This window comes from Micropterus salmoides, unplaced genomic scaffold, assembly GCF_014851395.1.
Source record: "Micropterus salmoides isolate LMB-PRFRI ecotype aquatic unplaced genomic scaffold, ASM1485139v1 Ms_hic_scaffold_13, whole genome shotgun sequence".
Classification (NCBI taxonomy): Eukaryota; Metazoa; Chordata; class Actinopteri; order Centrarchiformes; family Centrarchidae; genus Micropterus; species Micropterus salmoides.
In genome coordinates, this window is record NW_024040374.1 from 23,967,308 (window position 1) to 23,991,915 (window position 24,608).

The 24,608-nt window shown below is 40.5% G+C and overlaps 1 protein-coding gene across 2 annotated transcripts in view; it reads left to right on the forward strand.

Moving 5' to 3' along the window:
• fam20b (FAM20B glycosaminoglycan xylosylkinase) overlaps positions 1–17,859 on the forward strand; it is a 32,739-nt gene extending 14,880 nt beyond the window's left edge. The window contains exons 7-9 of one of the 2 annotated variants that reach the window (XM_038716382.1): positions 10,306–10,497; positions 16,557–16,616; positions 16,711–17,859. In XM_038716382.1, coding sequence (XP_038572310.1) covers positions 10,306–10,497; positions 16,557–16,616; positions 16,711–16,942 — 484 coding nt within the window. In that variant the 3' untranslated portion in view covers positions 16,943–17,859. The remainder of the gene's footprint in view (positions 1–10,305; positions 10,498–16,556; positions 16,617–16,710) is intronic. The other variant, XM_038716383.1, reaches the window with a different exon arrangement.
• Positions 17,860–24,608: the final 6,749 nt, after the last annotated feature.

A 24,608-nucleotide genomic window follows, 5' to 3' on the forward strand; every position in this document is an offset into this window, starting at 1 on the left:
CCTGAGTGCAACATGTTCCCCTTGTTCTGTTTTACATCTAATTTACTAAAGATATTGTTATAAATATTGTGAAGTTAGCAGTAATCCCACATTCCTCGATGTTATTGGGGTATACAGTGGGGCCAAAAAGTATTTAGTCAGCCACTGATTGTGCAAGTTCTCCTACTTAGAAAGATGAGAGGTCTGTAATTTTCATCGTAGGTACACTTCAACTATGAGAGACAAAATGAGGGGGAAAAAATCCAGGAAATCAGTATAAGTATTTGGTCACCCACAAACAAGCAAGATTTCTGGCTCTCACAGACCTGTAACTTCTTCTTTAAGAAGTTACTCGTTACCTGTATTAATGGCACCTGTTTGAACTCGTTATCTGTATAAAAGACACCTGTCCACAGCCTCAAACAGTCAGACTCCAAACTCAACCATGGCCAAGACCAAAGAGCTGTCGAAGGACACCAGGGAGAAAATTGTAGACCTGCAGCAGGCTGGGAAGAGTGAATCTACAAGAGGCAAGCAGGTCAGTGTGAATAAATCAACTGTGGGAGCAATTGTAAGAAAATGGAAGACATACAAGACCATTGATAATCTCCCTCGATCTGGGGCTCCATGCAAGATCTCGTCCCGTGGGGTCAAAATGATCATGAGAACGGTCAGCAAAAATCCCAGAACTACACGGAGGGACCTGATGAATGACCTGCAGAGAGCTGGGACCAAAGTAACAAAGGCTACCATCAGTAACACACTATGCCGAGAGGGACTCAAATCCTGCAGTGCCAGGCGTGTCCCCCTGCTTAAGCCAGTACATGTCCAGGCCCGTCTGAAGTTTGCCAGAGAGCATATGGATGATCCAGAAGAGGATTGGGAGAATATCATGTGGTCAGATGAAACCAAAATAGAACTTTTTACTCAACTCATCATGTTTGGAGGAAGAAGAATGCAGAGTTGCATCCCAAGAACACCATACCTACTGTGAAGCATGGGGGAGGAAACCTCATGCTTTGGGGCTGTTTTCTGCAAAGGGGACAGGAAAACTGATCTGTGAACAGGGCCATGTATCGTGAGATTTTAAGCCAAAACCTCCTTCCATCAGTGAGAGCCTTGAAGATGGAACGTGGCTGGGTCTTCCAGCATGACAATGATCCCAAACACACCGCTCGGGAAACGAAGGAGTGGCTCCGTAAAAAGCATTTCAAGGTCCTTAGTGTTAACTCACTAATTTAATCTGCTTTCCTTTTAGTTCTGCATGTAAAATATCCAGTGTGTCAACATCTTGTAACTTAATAAATAACTCCCGAGTTCAAAATACTAAAATTGGTCGCTAAATGTTCTTGGACGGCCATTAATATACCTGGGCAGCCCACCCATATAATTCCACACAAGGAGAATGAGCTTAAACACAGTACAAACAAATACATTGAACAAAATTATAAACCCAACACTTTTGTTTTTGCCCCCATTCATCATGAGCTGAACTCAAAGATCTAAGACTTTCTCTATGTACACAAAAGGGAAATATTGTTCACAAATCTGTGAAAATCTGTGTTAGTGAGCTCCTTTGCTGAGATAATCCATCCACCTCACAGGTGTGGCATATCAAGATGCTGATCAGACAGCACAGGAATTGCACAGGTGTGTCTTAGGCTGGCCAAAATAAAAGGCCACTCGAAAATGTGCAGTTTCACTGTATTGGGGGGTCCAGAAACCAGTCAGTATCTGGTGTCGCTGTCTGCCATCTGCCCTGTACAGTGAAAACCGGGATTCATCTGTGAAGAGAACACCTTTCCAAAGTGCCAGACGCCATCGAATGTGAGCATTTGCCCACTCAAGTTGGTTACGACGACGAACAGCAGTCAGGTCGATAGCCCGATAAGGACGACAAGCATGCAGATGAGCTTCCCTGAGACGGTTCCTGACTGTGCAGAAATTCTTTGGTTATGCAAACCGATTGTTGCAGCAGCTGTCCGGGAGGCTGGTCTCAGACGATCTTGGAGGTGAAGATGCTGGATGTTGATGTCCTGAGCTGGTGTGGTTACACGTGGTCTGCGGTTGTGAGGCCAGTCAGATGTTGGGCTGAAAATTTTTAGAAAAGAATGTAATTGCAATTTTTTTTAACCAATATTGCAACTGCGATTTTAATATGCGATTAATTTTTAAGATTTTTACCTTCTGTATTATTCAAAACAGACCTTTTGATTTTAGACCATAGCAAAAATAAATACATAACAAGATGCCATCGCAGTGACATATATTCATCAGTACTGTCGAGGATAACACAAGAAAGTTACAAACTTATTTCCATTGTGGTCCTCGTTGTAGTCTGATAAAATGCAATAAATAAATGCAAGCAGCAAATCGGTTTATAGTATGACAAACAAAATATTAGATTAAACATACACTGTTCTTTCTTGTAGGCCAGGCCTGTGTTATGATGAAATTAGGTGATACATGAATTATTATTATGAGTAATGGTGGAGAAGAAATATCAATTATAATAATACGAGATCAGGTCGGCCTGCCTCCAGACCACAAGAAAAACTAAGTCACCTCAGTGTGTTATACAGGAAGAGCTCAATGCTCCCTGGTACGCTCCTGAAAACACTTGAATCAACTTTTTTGACAAAGTGGCGCCTGTGTTTGGCTTGGCCGCTGCTGCTGTTTTAGAAAAGTAATTAGTTACACTACTAGTTACTGGGAAAAGTAATATTACAGTAACACGTTACTGCCCAACACTGGTGACCCCATGGTTTACTGTCACTAATGTTAAGATAATGATTTTTCTGCACTGATCTGTCAAACTATCCTAGCCTACTGATTTTATCCCTATATAATGTTACCTAAATGTTAACTGATCAGCGGACTGCGGTAAATGGAGGCTATATAAGAGATTGGCATGCTAATTCCACTTGTAGAGGGAATAACCAATTATTGTGAAAATCATAAAACCTCTCCAGGTGAACTAAATGATTTAATATAAGCTTGTTACGTGTAATGACAAATGTCACGTGACCTTTAAATTGACAGGAAGCAATTCGCAAATGTGTAAAAACAGTTTTTTCTGTAGAAATGGATCCACAAATGCGTAAATCACACTTTGTATGTGAAATAAAAAGATCTTTGTACAGATTTGTGTGTATTTGCAAATCGTGTGATATTTGTGTATATATTTTTTTTTTACAGATCTCCACAGTACACATAGGACATAATTACACAAATGTATAAAAAGGAAGTTACAAATGTAACATGACTCACAAATTCACACGAAGTAATCTGCAAATGTGTAAAAACAGATGTGTGTACACATCACCCTGTATTTTTGTGGATATGATTTTACACATCACAGATGTAGAAATACACATTTGCAGATAGTGAAATATTTGCACATCATTGTACATATTTGTAGATTGTCTTCTGTGGGTTACAAATATTAAAGTCCAATTAAGTCTTCCATATAAAGTTAGTTAGGACTTGTTTCTTTAATACCAAATTGAGAAATATCCCATCTTAGACACTTCCTGTCTTAACCTTAAGACTTAAGATAGGAACCTTCTGTAATACGGCCCCAGAAGCGGATTATTAATCATGATGCTGCAGAGAGGTTCTCTGCCTTGTTTGACCCATGTTCACTGATGGGATGCAGTGATGCAGATATTTTTATTCAGTCTTTTAATAATCAGTGTTTAGCTACTTTAGATAAAGTGGCACCAGTGAAATCAAACATTGTCTCCCATAAATTATCTTGTCCTTGGGTTGATGAAACAATCCAGAGTTTTAGGAGAAATTGTAAAAAAACTTGAACGTCTATGTAAATCTTCTAAAGTTGAGGTTCATAGGCTTCATCTGAGAGAACTAAGGGTTGCCTTAAATGAGATGCTAACTCGCTTTTCTCAGTTTATATCCTCTAATCTAAAATCTAAATCCAACAATCTTGTTTGACACTAAATGCAATTGTTTCTCCTTCTGCCCCTCAAGCAACTGTGTCCTCTAAATCAGACTGTAATGAATTCCTTCACTTCCTTGTAAGTAAGATCAGAGATGTTAGGACAAACATCTCACCATCACTTTCTCAGAACTCTGCATGTGACCTGTCTCCTGCTCATTCTTCTCCTCTTTTAAACCTGTGACATTACATGACATCACCTCTCTGCTACATACATTGAAACCCTCATCTTGTCCTATGGATGTTCTCTCTTCTGTGCTATTTGTACAAGCGTTTGATTCCATTGGCCTACTGTGGAGTTGCTTAATACTTTACTTTTAACTGGTGGTGTTCCTAGTTTTTTTTAAACATGCTATTGTTAAGCCTGTACTTAAAAAGCCCAGTTTGGATCCATTACAACCCAGGAGCTACAGGCCAATATCCAAACTTCCATTCATGTCTAGAAAAAGTTGTAGCAGAGCAACTTACCCTTTTCTTAGAGAATCACAAGCTGTTTGACAAATTCCAGTCTGGTTTCTTTAAAAAGCATTCCACAGAAACTGCATTACTTAAAGTTTCTAGTGACATTCTGATGTCAGCTGACTCAGTTTACACAGTTTTGGTTGTCTTGGACCTTTCATCTGCTTTCGATACTGCTGATCATAATATTATAATAAATAGACTCCATGATCTGGTTGGGATGTCTGGATCATTTTTAAAATGGTTTTCATCCTTCCTTTCTGGTAGAAGTTTTAGTGTTTGTGTAAATCAGATCATGTCTGAAACTGCAGGGATGTCGTGTGGGGTACCCCTTCCCGTTCCTTTTGTATATATATCCTCTAGGACAGATAATTAGTCAATTCAGTGACATATCTTACCATCTGTATGCGGATGATATTCAACTGTACTGCTCGTTCAAGGAAACTGAGTTCCATAAATTGTCTTCTTTAACTAACTGCTTGACCAGTATTAAACAATGGTTATGTGACAACTTCCTGCTTCTGAACTCAGAGAAAACAGAAACACTGATTATTTCCCCTGAAAGTAGAATCCCTCAGATTAAACGGCATATTGGTGACTTAGGCTCGTCTGTCCAGCTGAGCCTCAGGAGCTTAGGTGTTGTTCTTGATTCTGCAATAAGTACCACTCTAAACAACACCTATTTTAGCAGTACTTCAGTGGTTACCAGTCCAGTATAGAATTGAATTTAAAATCCTGGTCCTTACTTTTAGAGCCCTGCACGGTCAAGTTCCTCCCTACATCTCTTTGAATTGATACAGCTTCATACTCCGACCTGTAGTTTGAGGTCATCAGGTCAGAGGTTGTTAGTGGTTCCCTAGGCTCATTTTAAAACCAGAGGGAATCATTCATTCCAAGCAGTGGCACCTTTCTACGTTTTGTGAATTCTGTTGATTCTTTTAAAAAGCAACTGAAGACGCTGCTGTTCAAGCAGGCTTTTAGTTAGACGTGGGGATTTTATGGTTTTGTTCTATATTTTCCATTTGTATTAAATTTTCTTATGCATTGTATTTTACTTTGTATTGTATTAGATATTGTTGTGAAGCACATTGTGATTTTTATCTGTGAAAGGTGCTAAATAAATAAACTTTATTTATTCACTTACAATGCAAAACCCACAGTTCAATCACAAATGAATGCGTCCTTATCGCAGTTCAAATCTCTGCAAAAGTCCATCTCTCATCAAAAACCTCCTTTTCTATATCCCAGTAAGCAAACAAAAAAAGCATTCAGTTTGAGGTTCATTTCAAAAGTGACACCTCTCGTGTTTAATAGACCAGCTTAGTAATTCTCCGACAACACTGGAGTCCCCCACCCCCACGGCCTCTAATGCTAGTAAGCAGCGGAGTGGCTGTAACCAGGCTGTAACTTGGGACAGCCTCTTTTGGAGTTTGGTTTGAAAGTTTGGAGTTTGGTTTGAAACGCCGTTTCACAGATATTTCCTGAGCTGGTGGCTGTGTGTCTGACACTGGCGCGATCGCCACAATACGCTTACCTTACTCCACGTGTCTTTCTGTTGTGCACTTTTCCTGTCCATCAAAGCAGCGAATGGCCTGCCGATTTCCCCCACCACCACCAAGTTACCCGCGGTTGCTACTTTCATTCCCTGTGTGACATTAAAGTTTCTGTAGTGTCAGCTTCTGTCAAGCTTAAGGCCATTCTACAACAAGTCAAGGTGCAGCATAACATGCAAAGATGATGATTCCTCTGCAGACTGGTTTACTCTGGCGTGTCATGTGACCAGAGTGTAATCGCAGCCTTTGCTTAATCATCCAGCCCTAGTTAGACGTCCTGCCAATTTCTCTGAAACGCCTTTGGAGACGGCTTATAGTATAGAAATTAACATTCAGTTCACGGGCAACAGCTCTGGTGGACATTCCTGCAGTCAGCATGCCAACTGCACGCTCACTCAAAACTTGCGACACAGATTTTGACAGATTTGTGAACAATATTTGAGAGAAATAGGCCTTTTGTGTACATAGAGAAAGTCTTAGATCATCAAGTTCAGCTCATGATGAATAGGGGCAAAAACAAAAGTGTTGCGTTTATAATTTTGTTTATGTAATAAATTCCCTGTTAATAAACTCTGTCTTACGTGAACATTTTTCACTGTGCTCCTAAGTTTTTTTTTCTTTCTTTTTCATTTAGGAGCCCACGTGCTCCTTGGGAAAAAGGTTAGTTTAGAGCCCTGAGTATGAAGAAAAAGGTTTCCGATAATAAATGAACAGCAAAGTATTAACTTTTTTAAATGTAACAAGTACATTCCTGTTTTCCCCCTTAATAAGTACTACATTATATTGTTCCAGGAAACTTAATGGAAATGATAAAAAAATTACACACCCATAAAATAAAATGTTGACAATTACGTTTTAAGTAGTAGTGGATTGCATTATGTATTAGGCATGCTTACAAACATTTTGGCTAAGCTAACATGAATACCAGAATGTCATCCTACAGTTTGAGTGGATCAACTGCTCTTCAAATCAATCAATCAACAGTCAATGATGTGATAATTGGGCATATACATTGTAGCAGACCTAAAAATTTATTTTTAGTTATGCATTTTAATAAATTTATGAGAATTGATACCCAATTATGAATTCATAATTGAAGATTCATAAAATCAAGATTTTCCTCGTTAAGGGCACCACCGGAGTTGTTATAATCCTAGAGTCTCCGGACCTCTAGGTAGTTTTGAATAATTATACAATTATTACTAGTGATCAGTTAGTTAATAATCGCTCAATTATCTTAAATCAGTCAGTCAGTCTCATATCTAAAGGGTCAATTCTCTTGGCAGGAACTATAAATAGGCAACACACACAGCTCTTGATTATATTACAGTGAATTTATTCTCTAACTAAGGTGATAAAAAAATGGTTGGATACAGGGAACATAAACATTTGCTTAACAATGAGCCTGGAGGTTCGATTGTGGGAAGCATTGGACTCATACGGCATAGAAGAGCTAATGAAAGTAAACTAATGCTATAATTTAGGAGTTACAATGGACATCTGATCACAGAACGTGTGTTGAGTCTTACTGCTTGTCGACCATCTGCTTTGGCCTGTTGCACGGGTCCCACTAGCTGCCGATCCTGGCTTTTTGCTAGGGATTCTCCGGGGTTCTCCGTGTCTGATTGAAAACGCCTCCTCCGTCTGGCAATTCGGCTGTTTTCAGGTTTCCTTCGTTGTAGCTGGCGAGACCACGTGGCTTGGTCTGACCTCGGTGAAGTTGGCTCGACAAAAAAGGCAGTGTAACTTAATGGACTGATAACTTTAACAAACAAAAGAAATAAAGAAAATAAAACAAACTGAAGGCAGATCGATGTCGCGGCACTTCAGGTGTGTAGCTTCAGGCGAACAAAAGGGCCTGTTTCGCTGGCCGAGTCTGGGCGTTGCCTGGCGAGGCACGCCACGTGCGTGCCGAAGCGTCCAGCGAGCAGAGCAGAGTGGAAGAAAGCCAACAGCGAAGAGAAGCACGAAGCGAGGTCGCGTGTCGCTCTTTTGTTGCCTGGGGCGTGGTTCCCCAGGGGGCGTCTCAGGTTTCCTAAGGGACTGCCTCTCTAAACTTAATGTTTAAAGAAAAGAAATCTATTTGCACGTATTATAATCAAATATTTTCCACAACCGAACCTCAATGGTCAGACGGTTGTACTGTTCTAGGCATTTGGTAACAGGAAACAATTGTCACATTATTGGTCAGGATATTTATACATTTAACGGCATTTCCGACGAGGGCATGTAATACTTATTTCGTCCACTTGGGGGAGCTCAGGTTACATGAGGAAAGCTTGGATTAAATCAAAGATCATCTCTCCTTAGGAACCGAGGAATTTTTGTTGATTCATCCTTAAATTCAAGCCAGCAGTTAAGAGTATAGTAAAACATTCCTTTGTCATCATTTCTAAAGGAATTTTGTAGGAAAGTATTATGAACAAGCATTGATTACATTAGATGAAGGAGTGTCTTGCTGAAAATAAACTAACTGCTGAAAAGTAACTTCTTTTCAGCACTAATATCAACAACAGATAGCAACAACAGTTTACATAACTACTCAAATAGAGGCAAACGTAACCAGGTAACTAAAGATTTAATTAAACTTAATTAAATGCTTTGAATCTTTGGAGACTGCAGTCCTTTGTCATCCAAAGTTTGGCGTCTGGACCATGTCACACTTGGGTGAGATAGGGGTTTTCCTTTTTGATGTGGTAATAAACCAAGAATAAGGTCAGTTGCCACGGAAACGTGTGTGGGGGGCCAGTTTTGATAGGCTGTTTAGGGAAATGCCAATGGCTGGTTCGTGTCCCTTTGTCAGTTTAACAGTCAGGCCCTGCTGTCAGCTTCGGAATCAAAAAGGTGCCAGTTTTATGGTCGGGATAGCACTTAGAGAAAGCAACTTTGACCCCTCCCCTTCTTCTCTGGGGAGGAGAAAGGAATTTAGAGTAGCTCCAAATTTATTCAATATAAAATGCACAAATCCACAACGTTGTTCACTACAACATGCTCAAAAAATTTGAATATCATGGAAAAGTTCATTGTAAGCACCAGAACCAGACTGAGAGATTAAAGGCTCAGGTGTTTGAAACATTCCTGTATGGAGATACTAGAGTAATCATGAAGATATATTTCACTTAATGTGTAATGAATGTAGAATATATGAAAGTTTCACTTTTTGAATTAAATTACGGAAGAAAATGAACTTTTAAATTTTTGAGATGCAGCTGTATATGTCTGCATGTGTTTGCCTCTGAGATAATGTAATACTTTCTTGCTACAGTCAGGGTAGACACAGTCGTCCTATAACTTTGCTTCACAGTCCTCTTGTTCTGAACCCAATTCTTGTTCATGGTCTAATTTTTCTGCTGCCATTATGCTGCGTTACTAAGACTAAATTGTGAATGACAGTTTAAGGTGGATATTCTGCTGCGGATTCTAGATACAGCAGGACGACACATTGTATTGACATCATCTGAAAGAATTTGCCTTGATCATGGCAATTCGCACCGACTCAGTGGTCATTAAATGTTAAGCAAAAGCTGAGGTACAGAATAACTGAAGAGTGAATTTTAACAGAATTTCACTTTAGATCTGATTCAGCTTTCTTTCACTGATGACAGTGCACCTGCTGAGTTAAAGCTGAAAAATTGCGCAGGCCAGCTTCGCTCAGCAGTAATGATGTTCCCCACTGAGTGCACTGAATGTCATCTGATTTTACTAAAGCAGAAGTTCAAGAGCATTTAAAGTGCAAGAGGTTAAAATTAGGTGAAATTACTAAACTATTCAGTATAGAATCTGGGAACTCGCTCTCTTGTCTCTCTTTTCCAATGTAAGATATGATCAGGGAAGTCAAGCAAGCTTTATTAGGTTTACTCAACCACAGTATGTGTCATGTTATTGGGATCCTGTTTCCACCATACCAGGTTATTGATTTAAAATAATAAATAGTGTGATATTAAAATGAAGAAATAGAGGCCAGGTCTGTTCGTTCATTAGAGCATGGAGTTTGCTACCAAACGTGCTTGGCTTTAGATCATGAGAGTCTGTGTCTCGGCCGTCTCTGCTGAGGGCAGGGAGAATGCAGTAATGAGAGTGTAATTCACAGAAGTACTGTGTATAAAGAGCAAGAAATTCATCTTTCTCTCTATCCCACACACAAACAAAGCAAAAAAAACACTGAACACATAAGTTCCACATAGGTTTTAAATTTTATAAGAATTTTTAACATGTCAGGCTACATTTTTACTGACTTGAAATACATTTTCAGTATTTATGTGAGTATTTACAGCTGTGTCTTGGTGTATGACATACCATTTATTGGAAAACATGCTAGATCTGGATCTGATTCCAGTTGATGTGTGTATTGTCCAGGTGGGAGTACGATGAGAGTTACTGTGAGGCGGTGAAGAAAATGCCTCCATACGATGCAGGACCAAGGCTGCTGGACGTCATCGACACAGCCATATTTGATTATCTCATTGGGAACGCTGATCGGCATCACTATGAGAGTTTCCAGGATGATGGCGGTGCCAGCATGCTCATCCTGCTCGACAACGCTAAGAGGTTGGTAGTGATGTGGGGGATTTTAACAATAAAGATCAATTCTTTTGTCCTCTTATTTTTTTCACTTTTTATAATAACAGATCATAATTTCCCCCCATTCTTAGTATAGCCCAATATCGCAAATCACAAGTTTTCCTCAAGGGGCTTTAAACTCTGTACAATATGTTAGTAACATATTAAGTTACACTAATAAACAATCAAAAAGAAACAAAAACAAGGTTTTTCAATGATATGGGCGAATCCAAATGTTCATTGTAAAATTCATTGGAAGTTCTTCATAAACGTAACTCATCATTGGACACTAAAATTAAACCACATTGGCACAAAAGGGAGATTACTGTCAATGGACAATTATCAGTTTAACCGGTGATGTCACAAAAAAAATGAGTTTTGCAACATTAACATGAAAGATAAAAAAATTTGACTCTGGGGACAGAAAGCAAACCTGCCCCAGACAACCTGAGAGGCCTGGATGGTTCATAACGAAGCAGAAGATCAGAAATGTGTTTTGGCCCTAAACCATTTAGTGCTTTATAAACTAACAGCAGGATTTTGAAATCAATTCTTTGACATACAGGAAGCCAATGTAAAGACCTCAGAACTGGAGTGATGGACCTTTTTGGTCTTAGTGAGGACTCAAGCAGCTGCATCTTGAATCAGATGCAGCTGTCTGATGGATTTCTTAGGGAGCCCTGTAAGGACACTGTTACAGTAGTCAAGTCGACTGAAGATAAATGCATGGATCAGCTTTTCCAGGTCTTGCTGAGACATAAGTCTTAATGTGGCTCCTCAAATTCAGGTCTGAGTCCATGACTACACCAAGATTTCTGGCTTGATTTGTGGTTCTTAACATTGCAGATTGAAGTCGAGCGCTGACTTTCAATCGTTCCTCCCTGGCTCCAAAAACACAATAACTTCAGTTTTATCTTTGTTCAATTGAAGAAAATTCTGGCACATCCAGCCGTTGACCTGCTCAATACAGTTACTAAGCACCCGTATGGGATCATAGTCCCCTGGTGAAATGGTTATGTAAATCTGTGTGTCATATGCATAATTATGGTAACATATTTTGTTGTTTTACATATCTGAGCCAGTGGAAGCATGTAAATGTTAAACAAAAGAGGCCCTAGAATGGAGCCTTGGGGAACTCCACATGTCATTTTTGTCAACTCAGATGTGTGATTACCTATAGACACAAAGTAGTCCCTGTCCTTCAAGTAGGAATCAAACCATTTTAGTACTGTGCCAGAAAGTCCAACCCAGTTTTCAAGTCTGTCTAGTATGTTGTGGTCGACCGTGTCGAATGCAGCACTGACATCCAATAATACTAAGACAGAAATTCTGCCACTGTCAGTGTTTAATTGGATGTCATTGAAGACCTTAACAAGAGCCGTCTCAGTGCTGTGGTGTGGTCGAAAACCTGACTGGAAGACATCAAAACAGTTATTTAGTGCCAAGAAAGCACTAAGCTGTTGAAAAACAGCCTTTTCAATGATTTTACTTAAAAATGGGAGATTTGATTTGAGCCTGTAACTGCTCATTAGTGACCTCTCTAGATTACTCTTTTTTAAGAGTGGCTTAATGACTGCAGTTTTCAGGGCCTGTGGGGAAAAACGTGAGAGGGGAGACATGTTGACAATTTGTAGTAGATCTGAGGCCATGCATTTAGAGACATTTTTGGCAGAATATCAAGGCAGCATGAGGAGGATTTCAGATGTTGTATTATGTCCTCCAGGTTTTTATGGTTAATAGAATCAAATTGTCTCATGCTATAAGAATTGTTTTTAAGTGGACACAGGGACAATATATATCCTGTTACTGACATGGAGGCACTGATTGTTTGTCTAATTGTTTGAATTTTGTCTGTGAAGAAGGACGCAAATTCATCGCAGGCCCTGGTGGATAGAAGTTCAGAGGCTACAGACACAGGAGGGTTGGTTAGCCTGTCGACAGTAGCAAACAGGGCACGTGAATTATTAGTGTTTTTGGTGATGATGTCAGAGAAGGAGGACTGCCTTGCATTGCATAAATTATAAATGTCTCTCTTTATAGATGTCAGAATGAACCTGGAGATTTGTTTTACGCCACCTGCGTTCAGGTTTTCGACACTCTCTTTTTTGAGTTCTAACCAGCGAGGCATTTCTCCATGGAGATCTTCTCTTACCAGAGACCACCTTCACCTTGGCTGGTGCAATGGCATCAATAACATTTCTAATTTTAGAACTGAAATTATCTACAAGCTCATTGACTGAGACCCGTGAGAGGGCAGGTGTCGAGGAGAAAGCCTCAATAAATTTTTCACTAGTGTTTTCAGTGATATGCCGTTTTGTGATTATCTCTGTTTGTACATTTGTGTGCACGCAGATAGCACTCTCAAAGAAAACACAGGAATGATCAGAGAGAACAACATCAGTCACCACAACCTTGGAAATGTCCAGACCCTTGGAGATGACTAAGTTGAAAGTGTGCCCCTTATTGTGTGTGGGCTCCGTTACATGTTGGGTCAGTCCTTAATTATCAAGAACACAAAACAATTCTTTAGTCCCTCTGTCCTGGGGGTTGTCAACATGGATGTTAAAATCACCAACAATAACCACACAATCAAAGTCAATACAGATTATGGACAGCAGTTCACCAAAGTCATCAAAAAAGTTTGCACAGTATTTAGGGGGCCTGTAGATATTTAGAAAACTAGCTCGAGAAGAGGAATTCAGCTGAAGAGCCACATATTCAAAAGAAGCAAAATTCCCATAAGACATCTTTTTGCATTAGAGGGAGTCATTAAACAAAATGGCAACTCACCTCCTCTCTTATGCACTCCAGCTTCACTCATGAAACTGAAGTGGGAGGGGTAGACTCGATAAGGTCAGCTGCAGTGCTTTCTTGGTCCAACCAGGTTTCAGTTAAAAACATGAAATTAAGATTGTGAGTGATTATAAAATCATTGATTAAAAATGTTTTTCCTGCCAAAGACCTAACGTTTAACAAAGTTAAATTTAGTGTGTTGAAAACATTATCTGGCCCACTTTTTTTGACAGGTTGCGGCTGACGAGGACAGAGCTTACTGGGCTTTTTCGCCATTGCGGAGCGGGAAGGCGGGTTGTGCGCTGTATTTGTGACACCTGTCAAACCTGGAGGACTTAGAACCATTGGTGGAGGTGGATGGTGAGGGGGGTTTATGGTAGAGAAAATGGGAGTGGAGCGAGGGAAGGTGCGGGGAGTAAATTTTGTCCCAGCTCTAACCAGTAACACAACCATGGGTGGAAGTAACAAATTACATTTACTTGCGTGACTGTAAACAGGTTGTTTTATTTGTGTACTGTGAGTATATTAAAAAATCAGTAAAAGAGTAACAACGAAAGTCACATGAAAAAGTCCTGATAACCCCTGTGAGAATGGAACTGAAGAAAAGAGCCAAAGAAACTGGACATAAATGCATAGCAAGGGATCAGTGAATTAATCAGTGAAACAATGCACCTCCCGCTGAGTAGGATTGTGTCGATTGGTGATTAGATCACCTAATGACTATTGAAGGGATGATCAGCTGCGTGCAGCGCAAAGATTTGCCCAGCACCTCCGCTTGCTCGCTCCCAACCTCTCTCTCTCACAAACTCATTGAAACGGAGCTGTGTGTCAAAAATGAATGCATTCAAGTTAACTCTGAGAAGTTGGTCTGATTTCTGTCGGAGACCCACCTCCAAATAAGTTCTAAGCAAGAATGTAAGGAACCTAGCTTATAAGGATAGTTATGTTAACGAAAATAGCTGGGTTGTCCGGGTTAGCAGCTGTAAATAGCTACTAGTCACTATCCACTGCACCAACCCTCACCCACCCCACTCCCCCACCGCTTGTGGCAACAATTACGGTAATTCTGTGGGAAACACTGTACTGTGAATGTACAGATTGGTACTGATACTGATATCGATACTGTTGGTAGCTTGTGTGTGTGTTACGCGGTGTATAAACACTGTATTCTCTCCTTTGCTTTAACATGTGTTTGTGGGCTGCAGCTGCTGTGGTCGGAGTCGTGTCCCCTTTAATGGTTAATTCCAGTAAGGCTGTACAGAGTAAGGTAGTTGTATATTTTATAACTGATGGTCAGTTGTATGCTGAGGCTGGAAAGTGCCTCTGTAGATATGGAATTTGTTGTTGGTTTGGACATCAGGACTCTGTGGTCTGGTGTTGTTTCACTAGTGTATATGGTGCCATTTAATGAAGTTTATTTTGTGGCCTAATTAAACGGTAGTATCATAAATCATTACAGTCATCATATGACATATGAGAACAGCTGAATTATTTTCAAGAAGCTCCCTTTAGCTTCTCATATTTGAAGTCTAACTTTTATTTTCATTTTCAGTTACAGCTTGTTTTGACATTTTCCTGCATGCCCAACTCACTTATCGCCAACGAAACCACTTTATAACTGACTCATGTTGAACAACCCCTTCCATGAAGTGAGGACGAGCCGTTAATGCCTCTTTGATGTTATTTTGCTCTTGGAGATCAAGCAGTGGAAACTTTACAGTCGTACTTGTTAACCTTTTTTTTTCATTCAAGAAGTAATCAGTTGTCAGGGATTTAATCAGACACTCTTATTGAGATTTCTTTTCCAAGAGAGACCTGAGAACAAGAAACAAGAGCGCAGAAACAACACAGCTGCGCAATAAACAAGCATGATTGAAAACATTAGAAAATACATGTTTATAATCTCCAGGTGGAATGTAAGACTCCAGTTTGAGGGCAGTTTGCAGTTCTTACTATTTAAAAGGGGCACAGTACCTAAAACCAGTTCTGCCAACATTAGTGCGTACATGAGGGATATATAATGTTAGGTAGTTAGTGGGTTGTGTTCTGTAGTAACCAGATTCAAATAAGAAAAGAGCACAGTAGAGCTTTACAGATGAACAACATAAGATGGCTTCTTGACTGCAGGGATGTTCATCCAACCATGTGATACAGAGAACAGTGATGAGTACCAAACCTGTCATTTGTGACAAAGTATAGTAGTGTGATACTCAGGGTTTACCTGCAGCATGACAGTACAGAATATCGTGGTCAAAGACAGACATAGCCTGGACCAGGGACATTGAAGTATTGATGAGGAATAATTGTTGTTTAGGTATAGAATAAACGGCAGTGGACCAAGGGCAGACCCCTGTAGCAGCATCAGCAACAACAGTCAGTTCTCTCTGTGAGGAAACTGTTTACTGGGCTAAATGGATGTTTTTCTCTATATAGTGAATGAAAAAACATCCAGTAAGTAAGTGTAATGCTGGTGGCTTCATGATATTTTTTTCCTTGATATTTTGTCACAAATCTGGGATCCCTATCAGAGAAGAGGCTGTCTTTTAAGCAGCAGCAGATTCTTGCACACTGCTTCCAAGAGTTGAGCAAACTGTTACATTAGGTGCAATAGGGCAAAAAGAATAACATCAGTCTCTCACCAACTTTAATCTAACTCACATCTGTGTGGGGTTTTTTTTGCACAGACAGGCGATGTTAAAGGAGTTGCAGCTGAGTTCTGAGGTGGTTGGCTGAATGGAAACCAGCACAAAAATGACAGTTACCAACAATAACATAAGCCACCATGTCCTGAACAGAAACATTAAAAACACAAAGTAACAATTGCATTTTGGAACATAAAACAGCAAACTTAACAAAGTAGTCCAGCTGTAGGCATGGTGGGAAATGTGGGCTGTCACATGGTGCAGAGTACAGCTGATCAGATAGTGGTGTGGACTAATGCGCACAGATCGGACATCCACATAAAATGTGATAATGATGGGGCCAATGTCCCACTTGATCTCATTTGTCAGCTTGTCCTAAAACCTGTTTGAAAGGAAGTTGATGGGTTTGTCTCAGAACACTGCTTGATTCTTCTGCCGGACATTTGTCACCTTAATTGACTTTGCTGAGTGGAGTGTGTGATTTGGCACGTGTGTGTGCAGTTCTGTACAGTGCCATGGCTAGTATAGTGTGGCTAGTGCATTTTGATGGCGGGCCTCTTGCTTCAGTTGCCTTACATTAGTTTTTAATAGCCTTTTTTTTTCTATGTGCAGCTTCGGGAACGCAGCTCTGGATGAGCGAAGTATCCTAGCACCACTCTATCAGTGCTGCATGTGAGTACCCACAAAATTATCAAAGTCCATCAAATCAAAGTTTTATGATAATTTTTTTTACTATAATATGTCTCGCTTTTCCTTTCTCTGTCAGGGTTCGTGTGTCCACATGGAACAGGTTAAACCTGCTGAGAGGCGGAGCTCTGAGTTCAGCTATGCGGCAGGCTCTGGCATTCGACCCTATCCACCCGATCCTGGCTGAGACACACCTCACAGCCCTCGACAGGCGTCTGTCTGGAGTCATTGCAACTGTCAAGCAGTGTATGGAGGCACAGGGCCCTGACAACACTCTAATAGAGGACCGAATGAATCTCCCACATCCCTAGAAATACGGGACAGGAGAAAACAGGAACAGCCGGGACTCAACCTCCTGAGCCAGGGACAGAGGAGAGGGATATGGCAGGAGGTGACAGATCAAATGGAAGAGCCCTGGTGTTAAATCAAAAGATGCATAGTGAGTAAATTGATCGACAGAGTGGATGAAAGACTGTGTACCGCCCACCCTTTTCTTGGTTGTCACTCCAATAAGACTGGAGTGATTCTCTAAAAGGAATCACTGGATTCAAAGTGTTGTCACCTTCAGCTATATAAACGTTTTCTCAGGACTGTTGTACACTATAGGACAGAATCTGCTGTAAGGACCCCTCCATCTACTACTACTGGCTGTGATGACACTTTTGCCTTGTGCCAAATTCTCCCTCCCAGTGAAGCTTTCCCTTAGGAGTCAATTACGGAGGAAGAATCGGAGCTCGGAGAGACACTCAAAAAGAGCAGGAGGTGAAAATGAGCCACCGACGCCTCGATGAAAGACCCTGTGCAGCCATGTTTCAGGCTGGAGCTGGAGCTTACAGTCCAAGAAACTGCAATGTAGATTCCTGTTGAACTGACAGGAAATTAAATCACTTTAGAACTGAAAATGTTTTTGTTCCCCCCCCCCCCCCCCCTTGACCTGAAATTGAACTTTGGAGATCAGCCCTACCCCATCATTGTGTACATATTTGAAGAAATAGTGACATAGAATTATGGGACGAAAGAATATAAATTTGTGGATTACAATATTAAATAAACTTAAGGGTACGTGCGGGCGTGCGTAAGTGTGGGGGTGTGTATCTGTGTGTATGGAGGAGTGCCATATTGTGCCGTTAATAAACAAAGCTACTGACATGTCAGACTTGAAGTGAGGGGACACAAAGGTTGGGTGTGTGTATTCATCTTCAGCATTAAACTGAACTATTTAAATGTGGTTCTCTCTCAGTCATCTCTCCTTCATGTGTACAGAAGTAAAAAAGAACAAAGTCTGTTTTGAAATATGTGTTGGTGCTGCTAGTGCTACTAAAAAAAAACGATTTGGTTTGATGTGGTGCCGCCGTTCGTGTTGGGACTTTAGTCTTACTTTTTAGTCGCTCAGATGTTTTTTATTTTAGTCATATTTGTTCTGAGATGCATTACCGGTCATATCTGGAACACACTGGGTATAGTTAACATTTAGTTTAAAATAAGTCATCTTTCACCGTCTCACTTTCTGTAAAATTTTGTTTTCACTTTTTCCAAAATTGTGTCGCTTCTCGGGCGATTATCTTAGTTCAAATTTGAGCCGACAGTAACTCTTGCTGGTCACATATTAGTCAGAGGTGTGATCACAAACGGCCATTCCCATGCCTCTGCGATTTGACTTCACGCCATTAGCTGAGATTGTTTCGAACTAATTGTGCGCACTGCAAGGTCTGTCTCACTGTCTGATTCCTGGCCTCAGCTTTGATTAGAGGTTTGTTTTCATGCCATCTAGAGACTCAAGCAGACACAGAACACATCACAAAAAAAAAAAGTTTTGACGCTGCCTTGGTTGATTGAGGTGGGGAGGTGTTTTCAGTTGTGGTTAGCACACCTGTGAATGCATCAGCTGTTGTAAAGACAGCTATCTGTAACTGAACTGATAGCAGATGTGACATTTCAGAACGCTATGTTGATTTTCAATTTTTCACTGTGGGCAAATTGTAAATTCGGGCAAACTATAATCATCAGTTTTGCATTTGACAAGTCTTTAACGTCGTGTTTGCACACTCAAGGTGCATGAGTTTATAAAAGGATGTGTGTGGGCTGCTGATGATTAACCAGATAGCACTTGTCTTCCACAAACTCAAACTTTCCTAACCCTTTTGCTCTTGATGTCTGTCAGCTGAAATTGAAGTACCCAGTTGTCCACAAAAACACACACACAAAAAAAAAACCACTCCTCATCCCTCTGACAACTCAGTGTTACTTGAATGAATCTTTGTGACTGTGAACAGATCTAAGTGTTGTTACAGTACTTCTGGCGATGGATTTCCCCATTTGAGCGTGTGCTTCTGTTACAGATCATCTTTCACCACAGGAGCTTATCCTTATCATTTGACATTTACTTCATCTTGTTTGTTGACCCTGGCAGTGGTGGTATCGTGGCTACAGTGTATACTATGAGTCTCTTATTCAATTGAGTTTTGTTGTTTGTGCTGCTCCCACAGAGGGGAAACTTAATTGTGAAACCACGTGGCAGACCCCCCCCTCCCCCCCCCCTTTCCCCCCCCCCTTTCCCCCACCTGCAGATGTTAATTCTTAGCTGCCTGCTGATCTTGCTGTCACATCCAGCCTCTCTGTGTTTGTGTGTGCAACAAGCCAGATGATGTGAGGCACCTGTTCCGTTTAGGCTAAGCAGGTCTTTTTACTTAGGACACTTACCAAAACACTGAAACTTTGTTGAAAACCACAATATATGTCATGTCGGGGCATGTCAGAACCAATACTGAATGTGCTTCTACACAGGGACAACACGGAGTTTCCTGATATCTTCATATTGTGTCTGTTTTTCTCTGTAGCTGCCATCATACATATATACATTTATCATTCTTCCATGTGACTATTTTCCACTCTCTTTGATCCTAGAATAATATGTTTTCTGAATTAACTCATTACTACCTCAGTACCACAGACACTAGATGTCCCTCTAGGATAATTTGTGTGCATTATAGATACCATGAGGAATGGACAGAGTACCATTAAGCTTCTGTAGTTACTGTAAACTCATCACTGAATGTGATGGTCCCTGCAGATGTCCCAACACCTATTATGGGAGTATCAAAACCTGTGTGTGGGAGGTAAAGATGAAGTATGGCATGATGACTTAAGTCTGTACAAGTACCAGAATTACACTATACATCACTCTCCTAAAGTGAGCCAGTGAGACTAATGAGATAAAGCTGCCACACCTTGACTCACTGTGATAAGGGTGTCATGCAGCGCTTGGATTTTAAAGGGGAACTACACAGATTAAACACAAGCAATACACTGATTCAATGCTGATGGATGTTCAGTGTGTGCCAAATAGTTTTTATTTGTTTGCTACAGAATGAAATATAGAGAGCCTGTGTAAAATCTAGTTTCAATACCTTTAATATTTTAGTTGACATTATGTTATGTGGCGCTTGTTCTTGAAAGAATATGCTTTATTGCAGTGTTGGATGAAAAGTTGTTTTAAATAAATGTTTTTTCCCTTTATTCACCAATTAGTGCATAAATATATAGACAATAGGGACATACTAACAAATCCAAAGGCAACAACATTTGATTTGATTTGATTCTCTTTGTTGCTACCATTTTCTGTTGGCAGCAGCTCTAAAACTCCCTAAATATTAAAATATATTGTGTTTGTGTAAACACAGAAGTCACTGTGCCTGGGTTTTACATTACAACTTAGATGTAACCTGTCAATTTGCGAGCTTTAAAGGTGCTGGTAGGGAGATTGTCTTTATTTCGGACTGAGCCTGGCTAGCTGTTTCCTCTTGCTTCCAGTCATTATGCTAAGCTAAGCTAACAGACTGCTGGCTGTAGCTTCATATTGAGTGTACAGACATAAGAGTGGTATCGCTCTTCTCGTCTAACTCATGGCAAGAAAGCGAATAAGTATATTTCCCAAAATTTGCGTTTAATAAACTATAACTTGGGCTACGAGGAGGTGGGCGGTGTTAACTGAGAACATATGTGAGAAAAACTGGAAGAAGTTCTAAAGGAATGGAAAAGTTTGTTAATGGACCCATTACAAGACGCTTATTTGGAATCTTACATAACATGAATAAGCTGGTTTTCATGCTCTCTTTGGAGTTGTTTCACATGTAATCCCTTAGGTTTTACTAGGGAATTTTCATGTGCTTCACACAATACACCACGAAAATGTTCCAAAACCACAGCTTTCCCCCAGACCTAACATGTTTTGACATATTCAATTTCACATTTTGCCGCAGGTAGGATATTATGGCAAGAAACTGATGCGCAATTTAGTGAGATGCTGTTAAATGTTTTCTCTTTATGATTAACTACCCTGTGTTTCCAGGTTCTTTGTCCTTTGCCTACTAATGTGGCCTATGCAGTTGTTAGGGCTATCAAACTAAAGACAAGAATGTTTAAAGTTAATTTATCTTAACAAGGTAACAAAACTTAATTAGTAAGTTACTTAATAAGGTGGTGAAAGTATAACAGTGAGCCGCTGTGAAGACACTCAAAACTTGACTGTCTTGTTGAATCAAATAAACCAGGCTGATTCATTATTTAACTGAATCTATTACAGTGCGACTACAGTCGACGAATATCATATAATATAGCCTGATAAGTTCTGTCTTTGGTTTCCTAGAAACAAGTTGTGGCCCAACTTCAGCGGGTTCACATCTCACACTGCACCCCCATATGAAAATTATGGGAACATGGACGTGATTGAAGCGTGATGTGGGAGGTTTCAAGCCACTCTGTTTGTGTACCAGCACCGCAGTGAGTCGCGCAGAAGAGCATCGTGTTAACCAATCAGCTCCCGGTGCGCTGGTTTCACTCCTGCTTATCCCACACGCTGTGCGCGTGCGCGTGTAGCCGTGTGTGTGTCGCACGGGCGCGCTGCAACCCCCCCACCCACACACAGTCAAAGAGTAGATCACGAGCGGCTTCTTTCCAGTCACTCCCCTCCTCTCACCTTGCCCACTCGCGTTAAAAGCCTCACTGAGATCCCGCAGGGCGCTCAGAGCACTGATGGACCGGAGGAGGATGGATGCTGACAGATGCTGCGTGAGACAACGAGGCAAGCGCTCGAGGAAGCTCGCGCTGGTCGTCGCCGTGCAGAACGTGCTGGTGGCTGCGTGCCTGGTGGTCACGCTTTACGTTTACTTTGACGTTCATGGGCGGGTGAGTAAGCTTTGAGTGAGTGGAGCTGATGGGCAGTGATGTGCAGACTGACTCCTGGCTTATCATGATGAACTCTGATCTATATGTTTGGAAAAAAACATTAAAACTACAAATTTATAAATTTCTGCTGACTCTGATACAGTTGACAAACTACAGTTAAACACACTTTTGCTGCCGGTTCAGTGTTGGTTTACTTCAATTACACAACATTGTGTTTAAGTTTACCTCAAAATCTGATTATTCAGCAAATACATCCAGACTGCCTCCTCTGCTCATGCACTAATTAACTGAACTTGCTAGCTTAGCCTAGTGAGTGTCCTGAAACTACTGCTTTAGTGGATGTAATTATCTAAGAGGATATTACATGTCAGACAGATTTTGTCAGATACTGTATTTCTGGCTATTTTTGTTTATTTTTTTGTATATAGTTACGGAAACTTCCCCCCACTGCAGCTTTAATTCATTGGCACATTGTGTGAGGAAATGTCTTGGTCATTCATATGCATACTGCATACGCAAACTGTGCCGCTGTCAATTATCAAATGGAAACACCCCCTTACTTTGCTGTAACCGGGCTGGAAAGTTATTATATGTTTTTACTGTAATAAGTGGGGTCTTCTTGTACCTGTATCGGGAGCAGCTACTCTGCTTTCACTGAGGGAAATGTTGTTATTATAAAGCTTACGAAGTAGCATTCAGTTGTTGTTGATGTGACACAATGGGGAAGATATTACACTTTAAGTTTGCACTGAACCTCTTCCCTGTGAGAAAGCGTTCTTATACAGACAGTGTGGTTGTAGAGAGCCCCACTAAAAAGGAGTGGCATTACAGTCATATAAAACAGTTACTGACTAGACGCCACATCGGACCTTTCACTATGATCCTATGGAACTAACTAACCATCCTCAAAAGAGCTGCTTTTACGTGTGCTTTTTCAGTCTTAATATTAAATCTAGTGTGGTATTTACATCCATTAAAACTGTCTTGAGTCTGACAGAGCAGAGCTACAGAAACTATTTTAAAGTCAGAATCAAAATATCCAGATATCCTATGACCTGGATACTGCACAGACATGTATGTATGGTTGCTGTGATAATTTTAATGACTAAAATTTGTTCTACATTTAGGCTGTGTTGTTTATCACAATGATGTTACTCTCACTACAGTTATTAATCATCCCGTTGTGAGACTTTCCCTAGTTTCTCACAGCCTGTCTATTTTCACACCGTTTCATATAACCACTGTATCAAACAAACAAGTCTTGTGCTTCCCAGAGTCAAACATCAAGGCAGCACAGAGCAGAGCTATGACCTTTAAAAAAAAACAACAAAAAACACTTGTGTCACACAGTGTCAGAGTTTTCATGGCAGTGAAGGTCAACTAACTTGAGGAAAGCTGGAAAGCCAATAAACAAAGTTAACCATTCTTTAATGTTAGTTTGTGTGTTTTCTTTACAGAAACTAACTTCTGGAGATAATGTACACATACAATTTGAGCCCATTTCAGGTGAGTAACCGGCAAAAGAAAGACCTTTATCTTCTGATCTTTTATCTTTTTATACTGTGTACTCATATTAGAAGTGTTACAACAAACTAAACAAATGTGTTTTTGACTTTTTTCACTTTCCCTTCTGTGTGTCACACCATCCACCCTTTGTCCTCCAGACATCACAAGCAGAAGTGCGTGGCTGAATTTTACTATACGGAGCAGCGAATTGATGAGCCTGCACACCAAAGACACGATCATGACCAAGTGCGAAGGACCCTACATTTTGTACGCGGAAGTGTGTTACAAGAGCCTAGAAGAAGGGACACGGGGACAAAGGGACAACAAGGCCAATGGGACACTGCAGCTGCAGGTGGCAGGGACCGAAACTCCTGTCAGCTATTTTGCCACAAATTCTTCAGATCAGGTCTGCAGAGCGCTCCACAGTACCGCCTACCTCACAAAGAAGGACAAAGCCCGTCTGTACTTTAACACCTCAGATTATTTAAAGGTTAAGAAGGTGACTGTGGGCCTGAGCTATCTGCTGAGAGGGTGTGACTACTGATGAGGGCCAGTAAACGCTCTCTGAAGAAAAAGACATGAAAACCAGAGCTTACTGGAATGAGGAAGGGAGCTCAGCACTCATGTTCATCTGCCGCTGTGAGAGCAGACACACTAAGCAGGACTCACACTGATGGTATGACTTGTGGTGACAGTCTGTTTTGTTTGTTACCTCGACCAAGGGAGCTATGCTTCTGTTGGTCGGTTGACTGTCCGCAAGAAATCTCAACAACTCACGCGTCCTGAACAAATCGTATAACTCTGGTGGTGGCGATTCTCAGTTTGTAGATAAGAAACAGCTATTAAGTAAACCAAGAAGACAAATAACTAACTTTTAACAAGCACCCCCTTTTTTTTGCGTAAAGCCCAAAATTTGGCTACCGTTTCTTAACCAAGTGACATTTATTTTTCTTATTGATTAATCAGACAATTATTTTCTCGGTTAATCAATTCAAATGAATCATTTGGTTTGAAAAACATCAACTGATGGTGAAAAATGTTCATCACCTGTCCCTTTCGCCCAATATGGTGACATATTCAAGTAGTTATTGATGTCAGAACAATAGTCCAAAAGATATTCAGTTGACTATAATGGACTGGAACCATCACACTTTTGGTGTTTTTGCTTGACAAATGATTGTGCTATTATCAAAATAGTTGGAAGTACTTCTGATTACAGCCGTGATGCTCTTTAAAAAGGTAGCTTTTTTATTGTTGACTATCAAAGTCAGAATTACTCTGAACAGG